This window comes from Serinus canaria, chromosome 4 (assembly GCF_022539315.1).
Source record: "Serinus canaria isolate serCan28SL12 chromosome 4, serCan2020, whole genome shotgun sequence".
Lineage (NCBI taxonomy): Eukaryota > Metazoa > Chordata > Aves > Passeriformes > Fringillidae > Serinus > Serinus canaria.
The window spans coordinates 10,345,447-10,357,729 of NC_066317.1; the positions used below are offsets into that span (position 1 = coordinate 10,345,447).

The following is a 12,283-nucleotide window of genomic DNA, read 5'->3' on the forward strand; positions in this document are numbered from 1 at the left end:
GCCGGGAGCCACCAGCGCCCCTGCTGGCCGTGACCGGAACTGCACCGGAGGGGAAAGTGCCCGAGGGCCGAGCGAGGCTGCGGGTGGGTTTGTGCTGGGCTCTGCTCGCCGCAACGCTGCTGCTTGTGGGGATGTGAGTCTGGTTTTATATCTATATACATATATATATACATACCTATATGTGTATGTGACTCTGAGTGTGTGTGTGTGTGTGTGTGTGTGCGCGCATGTATGTATCTATGTACGTATGTATATTCCAGTAAAGAAGTGTTATTCCTTTTGCCATATCTTTGCCTAAAAGCCCCGTAACTTCAAAGTTATAATAATTTGGAGGCTAGGGGGTAATATTTTCCATTCCAAGGGAGGTTTTCGCCTTTCTTGGCAGACGCTTTTCTTTCAAATCTACACACAGAGGCAGCAAGAAGCACTGCTGCCAGTACCAAAATCCAAGACAAAGCTCCAAACTATGTAACAGACTTGAAATACAGACTAGAGGAGGTCCAAAGGCCATCTACTGATTCAAATAGGTCTTTGCCTCTGAAATTATTCCAAGCTTACCTGTTGTAATGTTTTGATGTGTTACCTTCCCTGTCCCCTCCCCTCCCCAAGTATGGACAGGCATGTCCAACAGATCTGCATGCACATCCCTAAAGGCTTCTGACAACACAATTCTCACAGTGTTGCCATGGTAGGTGATAGGGAATTACCCTAACTATGTGTCTTTATCCTTCTCCAGTTTTCCTGTTTTCTCCAACTTCTATGTCCAGCTACACGTTTCCCTTCTTCCCCCCCACCTCGTTTCCATCTTGTCCCCTCCCCTGGAAGCACCTCCTCACTCCCTATTTTTGCTCCCAGCACAGAATAAACACAAAAGGTTGGATCTGCCTCCTCTAGCAGTCCCAATTAAGGACCAACTTCCCTGTAGCATCTGCCTGAGCAGAGGCCTCTCCTCAGAGCACAGGAAGTTTTGGTAGCCCACCTTGCTGGAGAAGGGGACACTATGGCAGAGGCTGGTGAAACCCATCCCATCCAGCAGCTCATTACAGCAGTCTGGGCTCTGCTGCACAGACACAGTTGCTGGGGCTGCCTTGATGCTGGGATTCACTGGCTGCTGAACCCGCTGGAGCAAGAGGGACATCCTGGGATGGGCCACACCCAGTCTGTTACTGCTGAGATCTAACACCTGTACCTACACCAGGTGCCTTGATGTAGCCATACAGAAAATCCAGGGCTGATTCAGACCTGCCTGCATGCAGATTCTCTCCTCTCCATGGAAGACTGCTCACTGAGGCGCAAGAGTGGGGCAAGACATGATCCATATAAACCAGGTATATGACTCATATAACCATCTTTTATTTGTTTGTTTGGTATTTGTTTTGTTTGTTCTTGTTTTGTTTCTTTTTGTTTAAAGCAACATCAGGTATTTTCTACGTTTTCAGACTCTGTACAGGTCTTAAAAGGAAATAAGCAATGCTTAATGTACAAAGTAAAACCAGAAAACTAGAAAAATCTGAATAAAATGGAGCAAGTTGCTGTCAGGGATACAGTACAAATTAGTAATTAGATGTCATCTGAAGTGCAATACCACTGCAGTAAGGATGAGTCAAGGAATGAAATAAAAATACTCTATTTTAAACAAACAGTATATATATATATTTATATATATATATATTTATATGTATATATTTTACAGATAGTAGACCCAGTGATATCTGTAGAATTGTAAAAACATATTTACAAATGACTTTTTTTAAAACATTACATATACATCAGCACCATAGTAAGAAAGAAAAAAAAAACCCCATTCAACCCAAATCTAATAAAATCTGTTCTCTAGTACTTGATCCCAGTATGGAGTATTTGGAGGAAGCTTTACAAAGACAACAGAGACTTGTCTTGACCACCATTTATCATCAAGGCCTGCATCTCCCAGTGTACACCGGCTTGCATTGGCTGCTGTGTGGTGGGTGCGTGTTACTAAGTTCCCCTTTCCCACCTCCATGCTGAGAGGTGAGCCCTGATCGCTCTCACCCAAGGCATGGGTGCTGTGCTGTCCCCAGCACTGTCCCCTGCCCAGCAGGGGGGCTGCCCTCCTACCCCATCACAGCTCTGTCACACTTGCATGTGCCCCATGCTCACGCCGATACACATGGAGCCACAGCACCCTGTCCCTTCAGGGTGCTGCTTCTCCCAGTGTCTGCCTACCCCTTCCATTCTGCCCAAGAGATGCTGACCCACAGGATGAACCAAAAACTTGGGCTGGTGCTCCCTTTCACTGAATTAGGGCCCAACCTGGCTCCTACTGAAGGAGCAGGCATGCTAATCATGCTCATCATCCTCAGTAGGAGCTGGGATTGGCCCTTGTGCTGTATTTTAAAAAGGGGTCAGCTAAAAGAGATGAGATTAAAGCCATTTTTAAAAATGTAATAGTCAGGGCAGGTTGGATTGATGGCTCACCTTTAGCACACTAAAAATGCAGCTTGTCCTGCTGCATCGCAGCATTTAGAACAGGTAATTCCCCCCGCTAGGCAAGCCCAGCAAGGGACATTGCTCAAAAGGGAGCCTCAAGGGGCACTGAGATGGTTCCAGACTCATTTGCTCTCCCTCATTAATGTGATGCATGCCTGTGCTCCACAGGAAGAGGCAGGACATGAAACTGCCAAGTGCCAAGGTCCTCAGCCTCCATGGAATTCAGGGGCTCAGCACTTAGCATTGCTGGGCAGGGAGAACAGCACGAAGGGAGATGATCAGGAGCTGGGGAATTGGGACTGGCACTAGTACATGGCTGCAGAGCACGACTCATGGCTCTCAGAGGCCAGTGCTAGGCCAGAGGGTGCTAAAGCTCTGGACTATGGGTCATGTTAACATTTTTTATATGCACAACTATATAACCTGATAAGCAGCTCTCAGCTGAAAACACTAAAGAGGTAATAGGTTCCAGAAAACAGCCTCCATCTACAGTTTGGGAACCCTGCTGTACACACTTAGAATGGCTGGTGACTTCAGTGTTGTGGGAGATCTATCACAACTTCATCACAGGGCTGCTCAGCACTGGTCCAAACAGTGGAGATAGTGATACATCCCTATTATCTAAAACCTTATTTGGGCAGATCCCATGTGTGTAATATCAGTTATTTTACCCACTCATGAATGTAGTCCTTCACTGACTCCTGTTCTTCAAATACTGCAGTGAATTTTATCCCAGCAAAACAGAGAGATTAGACCAAACATCTGTTTAAAACTGAACATATCACATCGAGAGCCCAGACACCCTGGGGTAATACTACCTGCCAAACCTGGGCTTTTTAAGAGGGGAGAAGAAAGCCTTCCTGTGTGCCAAACCCTCACTGTATGTTTTCTCATGCCTGTTTTATCCTCCCCCGCCTGGCCCTTTGTGGCTTGCTTGAAAAAAAAGTGCAGCCAGCTCAGCTTGCTTTACACTGAGGGAAGAGGAGGGGAAGGGAGTGAACTGAGAACACCCTGGGGAGGAAGGAGGTGGAGGGACCAGCTGAGGAGCTCTGCTAATGTCTCTTGGTACCTCTCAGTCCTTTAACACTCCAGGCAGCTGGGCCATGCCAAGTGCTCTGACTTGGGAAGCACTCTTTCAAGTCCCAAGGGGACTAAACAGTTCATTAAGTTAACCCACCACTAGGCTGTCTCCAGCAGCAGTCACATAATCAATCTGCCCTCACAACACTGCCAAATTTATGTTCTTCTGCACTTGTAGTGGTGTTTATCACTCTGCTGTTTATCACAGGTGACTCCCTGTGATTGTTTAGGTTTGTCATGTGAGTGTTGTGCATTCCCTTGGGACAGCCCACAGCCAGCCCCATCGGCCTGGCCGTGGCTCTCCCAGACCTGCTTGCCCTGGGGTTAAGACTGTTTCTGACCAGGGCCTGTGCAATCACCCCTGAATATCTGTAGGCTTTGCTCCCAGCTCTTCCATCTGCTTCCTTGGAAGCTGCAATGGGCACAGTCATATGAGGTGGGCCATACCGGGACTGCCCCTCACCACTGAATAAAGCCTTGCCTTAAGTGGGGGGAGAACAAATCTTCCCAGCCAGTCGCAGCAGCTGGCTTTTCCAGTTTCTCCATTCTGCCACACACGCATACAGTGGGCGCTGCCACGCAACAAAGATTGCTTGATGACAGTTTTGGGATGCTGATGTTTTCATTGTCCCCTGAATCTTCCAAAGTTGGCTAAGGATCAGCTTGGTTTGCACAATTAAAAACAAAAGAAAACAAAATAACCCCAAACCAAACCAACACAAACAATCCAGGGATGAGGCGAACATCTGACTCCCTCTTTGTTTGATTAAATGTAACAAAACAGAACCAAAGCTCCAGACTATACAATCCCATTCACTGGGGGTTTCCAAACAACTCATCAAGTTCTTGAATCCACTCATCCCCTGGTCCGCTTTTAATAATGGAGTCCACAAGGTCTGTGCCCTCCGCTAAACTGGAGAATGACCCCCCTGCTCCTCCATTACTGTAGTTGTAAGACATGTCCTGAGTGGGATTCCTCTCATAGGCCTGGCCTTGGCTGCTCTGAGCAAAGCTACCACCTGGCATTTGCTGCGTTGGGGGCTGACTGAAGCCTGACATGGCAGGGACCCCTTGGCTCATTCCTGGCATCACCATCGGCCTGGCCTGGCTGGCTGCCTGTTGCCCAGGCAGTGGTGGCAGCAATTGTCTCCCCAGCGCTGGGTTCACGGCTCTCACCGTCCCACTTGTGTCCACAACCGTCTGATTGAGCCCCTGTGGGAAGTGCTGCTTGGACAGCCGTGGCTGCCCAGAGGGCATGGCATATGTGGTGCCGTTGTTGAAGGGCCCCATTTCACCACTAGTCCTTCCAGGTATGCCTTGCAAGCCTCGCTGCTGCCAGTTTTGTGTTCCCTGAGGGACAGTCCCCATCAGGTTTTGAAGTCGTGGCGCTTGAGGCCTTGGCAAGACCTGGCCCACAGGTCCTTTCATCTGCTGCTGATGCTGAGGAAGAGCAGAGTTTACCAGCATGTTCTGACCAAAATTCCCAACCATTCCCACTGCTTGTCCAGAAGCTGGCTGCCTTGTTCCCTGGCCCGTGCTCTGTGCCATGTGCATGCCACTTTGGTTTGGGTGCTGCAACATTTGGCTCATCCCCGTGCTCATGCTGTACATTCCTGGCTGGCTGGAAGAGGCATTGCTGTAAGGAGTCATGGCCATATCCGACTGGCCTGCAGTGGTGAGCAGCGTGCTCGAGCTCTGGGAGGGACCCATGGCCATCATGCTCGCATTCTGGGCCATCATTCGGGATGTTCTCATGCTCTGGAGTGCTACCTGGTTTCTCACAGCCACTATATCCTGGGGTGAACCTGCACCAGAAAGGGAGGAAGGTAAGAAAAAGCCACACAACCCTGTAAATCTTAATTAACACACTTTTGCATAAGAGAGAATCTGTAGGAGTATCCTCAGCAGCACCTATCTTCTTCAGCTACACCTAATTCAGCTTCTAGCAAGCAAATGGAAAAACTTCCACTGGTCTTCTTCATTAGCAGTAAAGCAGTTGAACTTCAGTTTACCATTTGAAGCTCTCCTTTAAATATCTCCATTGCCTTTCAAAAGTAAGCCTTGAAAATAGAAATGTCAGTCTCAGAAGGCCAATCAATTATTTTAATAGCTCAGGAGGCATTAATGAATGGATTTTCTATAGCATTGCTACTGATTAATTCCGTGGAAAGAAGAAAAATCAGTTTTTTGTGGACATTTAAAGCAGGGAGAGTGTATTAGTGAATCAATACTATAAGCACACTTTACTTCACCTTAGGCCAGTGATGGGAAACCAGAAAATCCTAGCCTTGTTAAATTCCACACTGTGACAGATAACTTAACCATGCTTGTGTCTTACTTTCAGGGGTAGAGGGGAGCTATTGATTTCTGGGAAGCCAATATGCTTCTATATTTACTATCTTTAAATAAAGACAGTTACCTGGAGCTCAGATTATGCCATGGGTTCATTGTGGATTTGAGTCTCTACCAAATACACCAGTCAGATTTGAGTCACTAACTAAATAGTCATATTCTGCAGATTTGAATCACTGACTAAATACAACACTCAGCAGGTGAAGCTCAGAGTGTATGAGGCACCCAATTGCTCCAGGCTCAAATGTTATTAAATGCCAGGTGTGAATACAAAATCCTTGCTTAAGAGTTCAGAACTCTGCAACAGAATCTGAATGTTCTTAAATCAGCCCCTATTTGTTGTCCCACAGTGGCAGACAACAACCCTGAACATCCATGGGGAGCGGAGAACACTGGTCCCTGTTATTAACCTTGGCTTGGTTTCCATGAGAAATGGGTGGATAAAGAAGGCAACATTTCTATACATGTCATTCTATTATATAACACAGAGGATGCCCATAACTCCATTTTCTGCAGCACCACAAGCTTCTGGTGGATGCTTTTAGCTCCAGCACACAGCTGGAAATGAAACATTTTGTAGCATGAAGTGAGACCATCTGGATCTCACTGGAACAGGCCACAGGTAGTGGCAGCTTTTACTTTATTCATGCTATCAAACAGCTTTCTTAATGATTGGCACTGGGGTTCCCTTGATTTCTCTTAACTTACATCAGCTCCTTTCATGACTAGAAACACTTTTTATGATGACTCCAGCAAGTGCTTAAGATACAGATAATATTAAAATCTTAATGCATCTTTAGCTATTTTTTAATTGAAAATGGGAGTTGAAAAGCTCCAAAAGAGTCACTAACAGCAAGTGGCTCACATACTGCTTTTGTTAACTACTGTACATGGTATAAGTGACAGGAGATCAGACAAGGAGTAGTTAAAAGAGAGATGCAATGGATTTCAAGGTTTTAGGCCACCTTCTGGTCTCATTTACACATAACCTACTGCACTGGATTACATTCATGTGGCTAAAAAGGAAAAAATGGTGAACTATTTAAATTAGTTCATTTATGAAAATGAATTCCTTGCTCTGTCAGATTAGCCTAAACTCTTCTCTCTTTATTTTAAATAATACATAAAAAGGCAGTATTTCAAAGAAGCATGAATGCAGAGAGATTGTATGCGTGCATCTCAGTGGATGGTTGTGCATACACACTTCTTGATTTTGGAAATGAATTATTGGGGGAAAAAGTAATTCCATACAGAACTTATGGTGCCAAAGATAAAAATGAGGAGGTGATTAGAAGTCACCCTGATATATGCCAGCAGATGTGGCTGCCTGTTCACATCCTGGGAACCAGAATTGCAATGTGAAATGTCCAGAACTGCCTCCCTTGTTTTCTGTTGCATCTGCATGATACTGTCATGAATACACAGCACATGTGTTCATTTCATGTCCATATAGAAATCATGGTTAGTGAAGACTGCAGCTGATGCTTTTCACTAAAAAGCTCAGAATTAACTTCTTTTCCTAAGCTAAAATGAGTGCACTTACATTCTTCAGTTACCTAGGAGCACATCAAAATAATACTTGTGCTTTTTTTGAGACAATTAAATAAACCTCTATTTACACCTCAGATATTTTACTGTGTTTCCCATACCTGACATTTATCAGTCCCTTCTCCAGATAAGGATGACCTCTCTTAAATTGTTTGCTCATTGAATTAAATAAAGTGGGGAATGAAGGAGGGCAAAGCCAAGATACAGTCAGAAATGCTAGCTGGAAAAATTCCTCATAAGAGTAGAGGTCAACAAGATAAATTCATGAATGAATCCATGACATCTGGATTTCAAAGAGGCAAAATAAATGTCATTTAAAAAAAAAGGGGGGGGGTAAAAAAAGAGAGAAAAAAAAACAACCAAGCAGTTTTCACTGAAGGGAGCAGAAAGGAAAATATAAACATAACTGAATATGCAAACTTGGGCATTTGTCTTTGGCAAAATATGTGGTGTGTGCAACAGCCTGTATTCCTCTTCTGGCATACTGCTTAAAACCTAGTAGTCACAAACTGCACAAGCTTTCACATATTTGCTACCTTTAGGCATTGACTCCAAAACAGGAAAAACAATTGGACTTTTACCTTGGAATTGATTGACCTGTTGCACTGGATATGGGCTTCGCTGTTGATGCAGATGCTGCCGAGGCAAATGTGACTGCTGCTGCATCTGCTGAAAATGAAGGACAGAAAGAAAGCAGAAGAGAAAGAGATGAATAATTAATTAATGGGCTGGTGGCAAAACTGCAGAACTTGCAGTGGTTCTTATCTGGTGAGGTGCTCTGGAGAGACAGGCAAAGTCATCCTGGGAGTCCTCCTCAGAGCACTTGGGCTACTCAGCACTCAGACTGTTTTTGGCTCAAAAAGGAACACATACTGAGGCCAACATCATCACTCCTTACTTACAGCCTTTCACCCTGACCTCTACAGCACCAGGTTAACTGTCTTCAGGCAGAAAGGAGAGGGAGGGAGGGATGTGAACTAACTTTGCTCACCTAGGTCTAAGGGCAACTGTAGCCACACACACACTTTCTTTCCCTCAGTCCTGCAAAGGTCCAGAGGTTTGTGTTCCTGGTGCAAGACTTTGCTGCATCCTGACCCAAGCACTGCAGCCTTGGAACATTCCTGAGCCAAAACAGAAATGGATTACTAGGGCACATTTCCTCTTGTGCTTCAGTAAATGATATTTGGGGAGTGGTGACTGCAAAATGCTCCCTTGATCCAGACCACGATGATCCTCTGTGGTTGTCTTCTATGAATACTTGTGAATATTTTAAAACAGAATCAAGGGCTGATTATAAAACCAGAGCTTTCAGATGCTACAGTGTACTCAACTAAGGGTTGAAAGGGCATGTCTGGGAGCATCACCTGCAGCTGTACAAATACTGTGTCCAAAACCAATGATGTGTAACAAAGGTAGGAGAATGGCAGAGATAGGAAAGAAGGAAGTACTAATCCCTGCATTCGTAAGTATGTGCTACACACTATCAAAAGAAAGAGGGACTCTTGTTAGGCACAAACTACTGAAAACTAGGTGCCTGAGGACTGTGACTTTATCATTTTTCATCTGTGAAAGGTGTGTCAGCACACTTGACAGCCTCAGCTTGGTGGCCTTTTAACACTTTAAGGCTGGCCTTCAGGATCCAAGTCACTTACTGGCTCTTGGCTGTATGTATGTGAATTGGCCCAATCCATGGGATGCATTACTGCATCCTCACTCTCATGCACTTGTTCATGCTTGAATCAGTTCAGGCTTCTTTATCCTAAATATTTCTAGGAGTATCCTTCCTGTTCACTGAGAGTAAATTTTTCTGTTTCTCAGGGACAACAAGAGAAAGGGGGGGAGGCAAACTGTATTTCTGTGGTTACATGGCATGCATGTGTTCTAACACAAATTTAAACAGACAGTCTTAAGCTGTTTTTCCTTAGCAAGAGAGGAGAAGAGAAGCTTAAAGCAACTGCTGACCTACCAGAGCATTATTTACGTAACATTAGGGGGCTGCAACTTGAAACTTGGGTATGATCTTGTAGGAACTCAGCCATGTGACTTTCCACTGGCTTTCTCTTTGGCTGCTTTAAAACTACACCTGAATTAAGCACACACCACTGTTCAGACTGCGTAGTTTAATATCCATATTGCAAAGCCCAGGAGCTCAGGAAGCCAGGTTATAGCTCCAATGCAGCTCTTCCACATTGCCACTGCCAGAGGTGGTTTTACTGTTCTCCCACTTCAGTCTCTGGTTCTCCCCTTGCTGCTGTCTCTCCCTTGTATCACCCAAATGCTCCTACTAGCACTCAATAAACCAGATTAAGGAATTGGTCTGGGTAAACAGTAGCATTTTTCTTTGCTAACTCTTCTTTTAACTCATGTCCATTCTTTGTCCCAGATCACTGCGCAGCTGTGCACAGATTTTGCCAATGCAAGACCACAATTATAGCTAGGGGAGAGGACCTGTGACTGCAGCTGAGTCTGCTTCTGTTGGACTAAATGCACCATTACATGCCAGGTTAAGAGCTAACTTTTCCAGTGCCTAAAATCCAATGTGACTATCAAGTGCACCATTGGAAACACGGGTAATATTTGCCAAGCTAATGGTAGGACTGATACAGTTGCCTCTTGTTTGACAACCATTTCTGAAATACCCTGACAGGACCCACAGAGAGAGAATTCCCAAATCTAGAAGGAAGGGCTGGTGCTGCACTGCCTGTAGTGCTCATGCTCATCCCAGCATGTGCTGGAGACGGACGGATACTGTACCTGCTCTGCTAAGATCTGCTGCTGCTGCCTCTGCTCTCGGAGAAACTGCTGTTTCTGCTGCTCCATCACATGGAGCTGCGCTCTCTGCTCGATCAGCATCTGCTTCATGATGGCTGCCTGGGGCTGGCTCCCGAGGAAGTGTCCCCCGGAGCTGGTGCCTGTGACTATGCTGCTGGAGCCCGCCGGCACAGACGGCTGCATGGGCCCCGCGGGCCGCGACAGTCCCACCTGGTGCTCCTGTGCAGAGAGAGAGGGAATGCCTTGTTACTGCCTGCTCAACTGGCAAGAGAAATGCAGCTCACCAAGCTGAGGAGGCACAGAGGCTGGGTGAAGCCTGGAGTTTGGAGAAAGACCGAGCCATGGACTGCTCCCCACAGGGAATAGGTTCCTCTTTTCTCCTGGAATTCAAAGCCCTTCAGGTAAACCAGGAGCACTTTATAATTAATTAATAGTGAAATAATAAAGTTGTGAGCTAAGTTTTTTTCATGCTTCAGAGTAATGTTTTTCTAAACTTTTTCTCCCTTCTCAAGGAGACAAGTATATTTTCTCTTCCTTTCCATTTCCCTCTCTTCATTTAACACAGCAATTTAACATTGCCCGCTGGATTGAGGAGCCAAGGTGTTAGGTGCACACAATGAATTGTGGAACTGGCAGCACTAATTCTTCTCCAGAACTTCAGGATTTAACTCCATTATGTGTTTATTCAAGATTTCCATCCCGCAGCACTGGATGAGTGTGTGCGGCTGGAAGGAATCAGGGAAGGCGCCTTCCCTACACTCATCCCACTCTCTCTTCGTGTTCTAAATGCAATTTGCTGCCTTTTAGTGCTGGAAAAGCACCGACGAAAGATCGGGAGGGAAATCCCAAGCGCGTCCCCGGGGAAGGAAGGACGGGATCAGGGTCGGGCTGCCGGAGCCCTCCCGGCGCTGCCGGCAGGTGGCGCTGCTGACCCGCGGCCCTGCCCAGGCGGAGCCGAGCGGTGCCCGCCTCTTCCCGGGGCCTCCAGGGAGCATTCCCGGGACTCGCTGCGGGCCTCCGAGCCGCCCCCGCCCAGCCCGTCCGTCCCGCGGCCGGGGCAAAAGGGACTCGCGGCTCCGCCGGCGCTCCCTGGGCCCGGCTCGGCACCGCGCTGCCCTCGATGCCATATTTGCAAACTGCGGACCCGGTCCCTATCTCGGGTGTTAAGAGCCCGTAGACGCTCTTTAACTGATGGATAGAGACGACAGGTCTCAAAACCACCAACTCGATGGAAAGGACCTGTATTGCTTCAGCATCCTTTGTGCAGAACCTGCCAGGGTGAGATTCGGATTCACCTGCCTCGCTGGGTGTTTGAGTTCTGTCCATCACTGTGTGATCTGGGCGTACTGAAAGCTGATCTTGCAGCACCCATCCCCACCCAGTCAGGGAAAGGGTTAAGTTCAGTGCTGGAGTGTAGCTTGGGAAATGAGGGTCAGCCTTTCTGCATGAAGGTCAGGTTTTCAAGGACCCTCCTGTGAAAATAACAAATAAAATTTGTCCACATCTCTACTTTTCACAGATACTCCCTGAAGGGCTTTGTTGAAAGGCAGCTCTCCAATATTTAGGTTCTTTCTCCTTTTAACATCTATATTGGCTTGTAAGTTCTTCCCTGTTCCTCTTTCCATTTCCCTCCAGTCCCGTCAGCCACTGCACTTTGCACTTTACAGCCTGGTCAAGCATGGTCCCTGCAGCATCCTTAGGGCCAGGGCTGCAGCAGTGGCTGGGTCTCCCCCAAGCTGGGTTAAGGAATCACTAAGGACCGCTCAGCTGCTCCTGCACCAAACCCTTCACTCATCCCCGTTGCTGAGCTCCTGCTTTCTTTGCATTGGGGACACACACACATTTACTGGCTGTCTCCAGCAGATCTGATGGCAAAAGCCTTTTCCTACCACCCCCTGGCCCTCCCCCAGCTTCTGATGAAGTCATCAAGCTACCAATTGCATAACTGATGCACAGGACTATCCTGTGTTATACTGGGATAATGGCCAACTGCTTCCATTTATAGACAAAAGCAAGGCCATGCTGCCAAATAATGCAGCCTTTGCGGCAGCCACTACAAGGT

The 12,283-nt window shown here is 46.7% G+C and overlaps 1 protein-coding gene across 4 annotated transcripts in view; it reads right to left on the bottom strand.

Annotated features, from left to right (window-relative positions):
- Positions 1–1,331: 1,331 nt before the first annotated feature.
- MAML3 (mastermind like transcriptional coactivator 3) overlaps positions 1,332–12,283 on the bottom strand; it is a 244,940-nt gene continuing 233,988 nt past the window's right edge. For 2 of the 4 annotated variants that reach the window (XM_009097506.4, XM_050973864.1), the window contains 3 exons: positions 10,204–10,440; positions 8,031–8,115; positions 1,332–5,354 (listed from right to left, as the gene is read on the bottom strand). In XM_009097506.4, the coding sequence (XP_009095754.1) occupies positions 4,363–5,354; positions 8,031–8,115; positions 10,204–10,440 (1,314 nt within the window). In that variant the 3' untranslated portion in view covers positions 1,332–4,362. Of the gene's footprint in view, positions 5,355–8,030; positions 8,119–10,203; positions 10,441–12,283 lie in introns of all 4 variants that reach the window. The other 2 variants (XM_018922435.3, XM_050973863.1) reach the window with 1 other exon arrangement.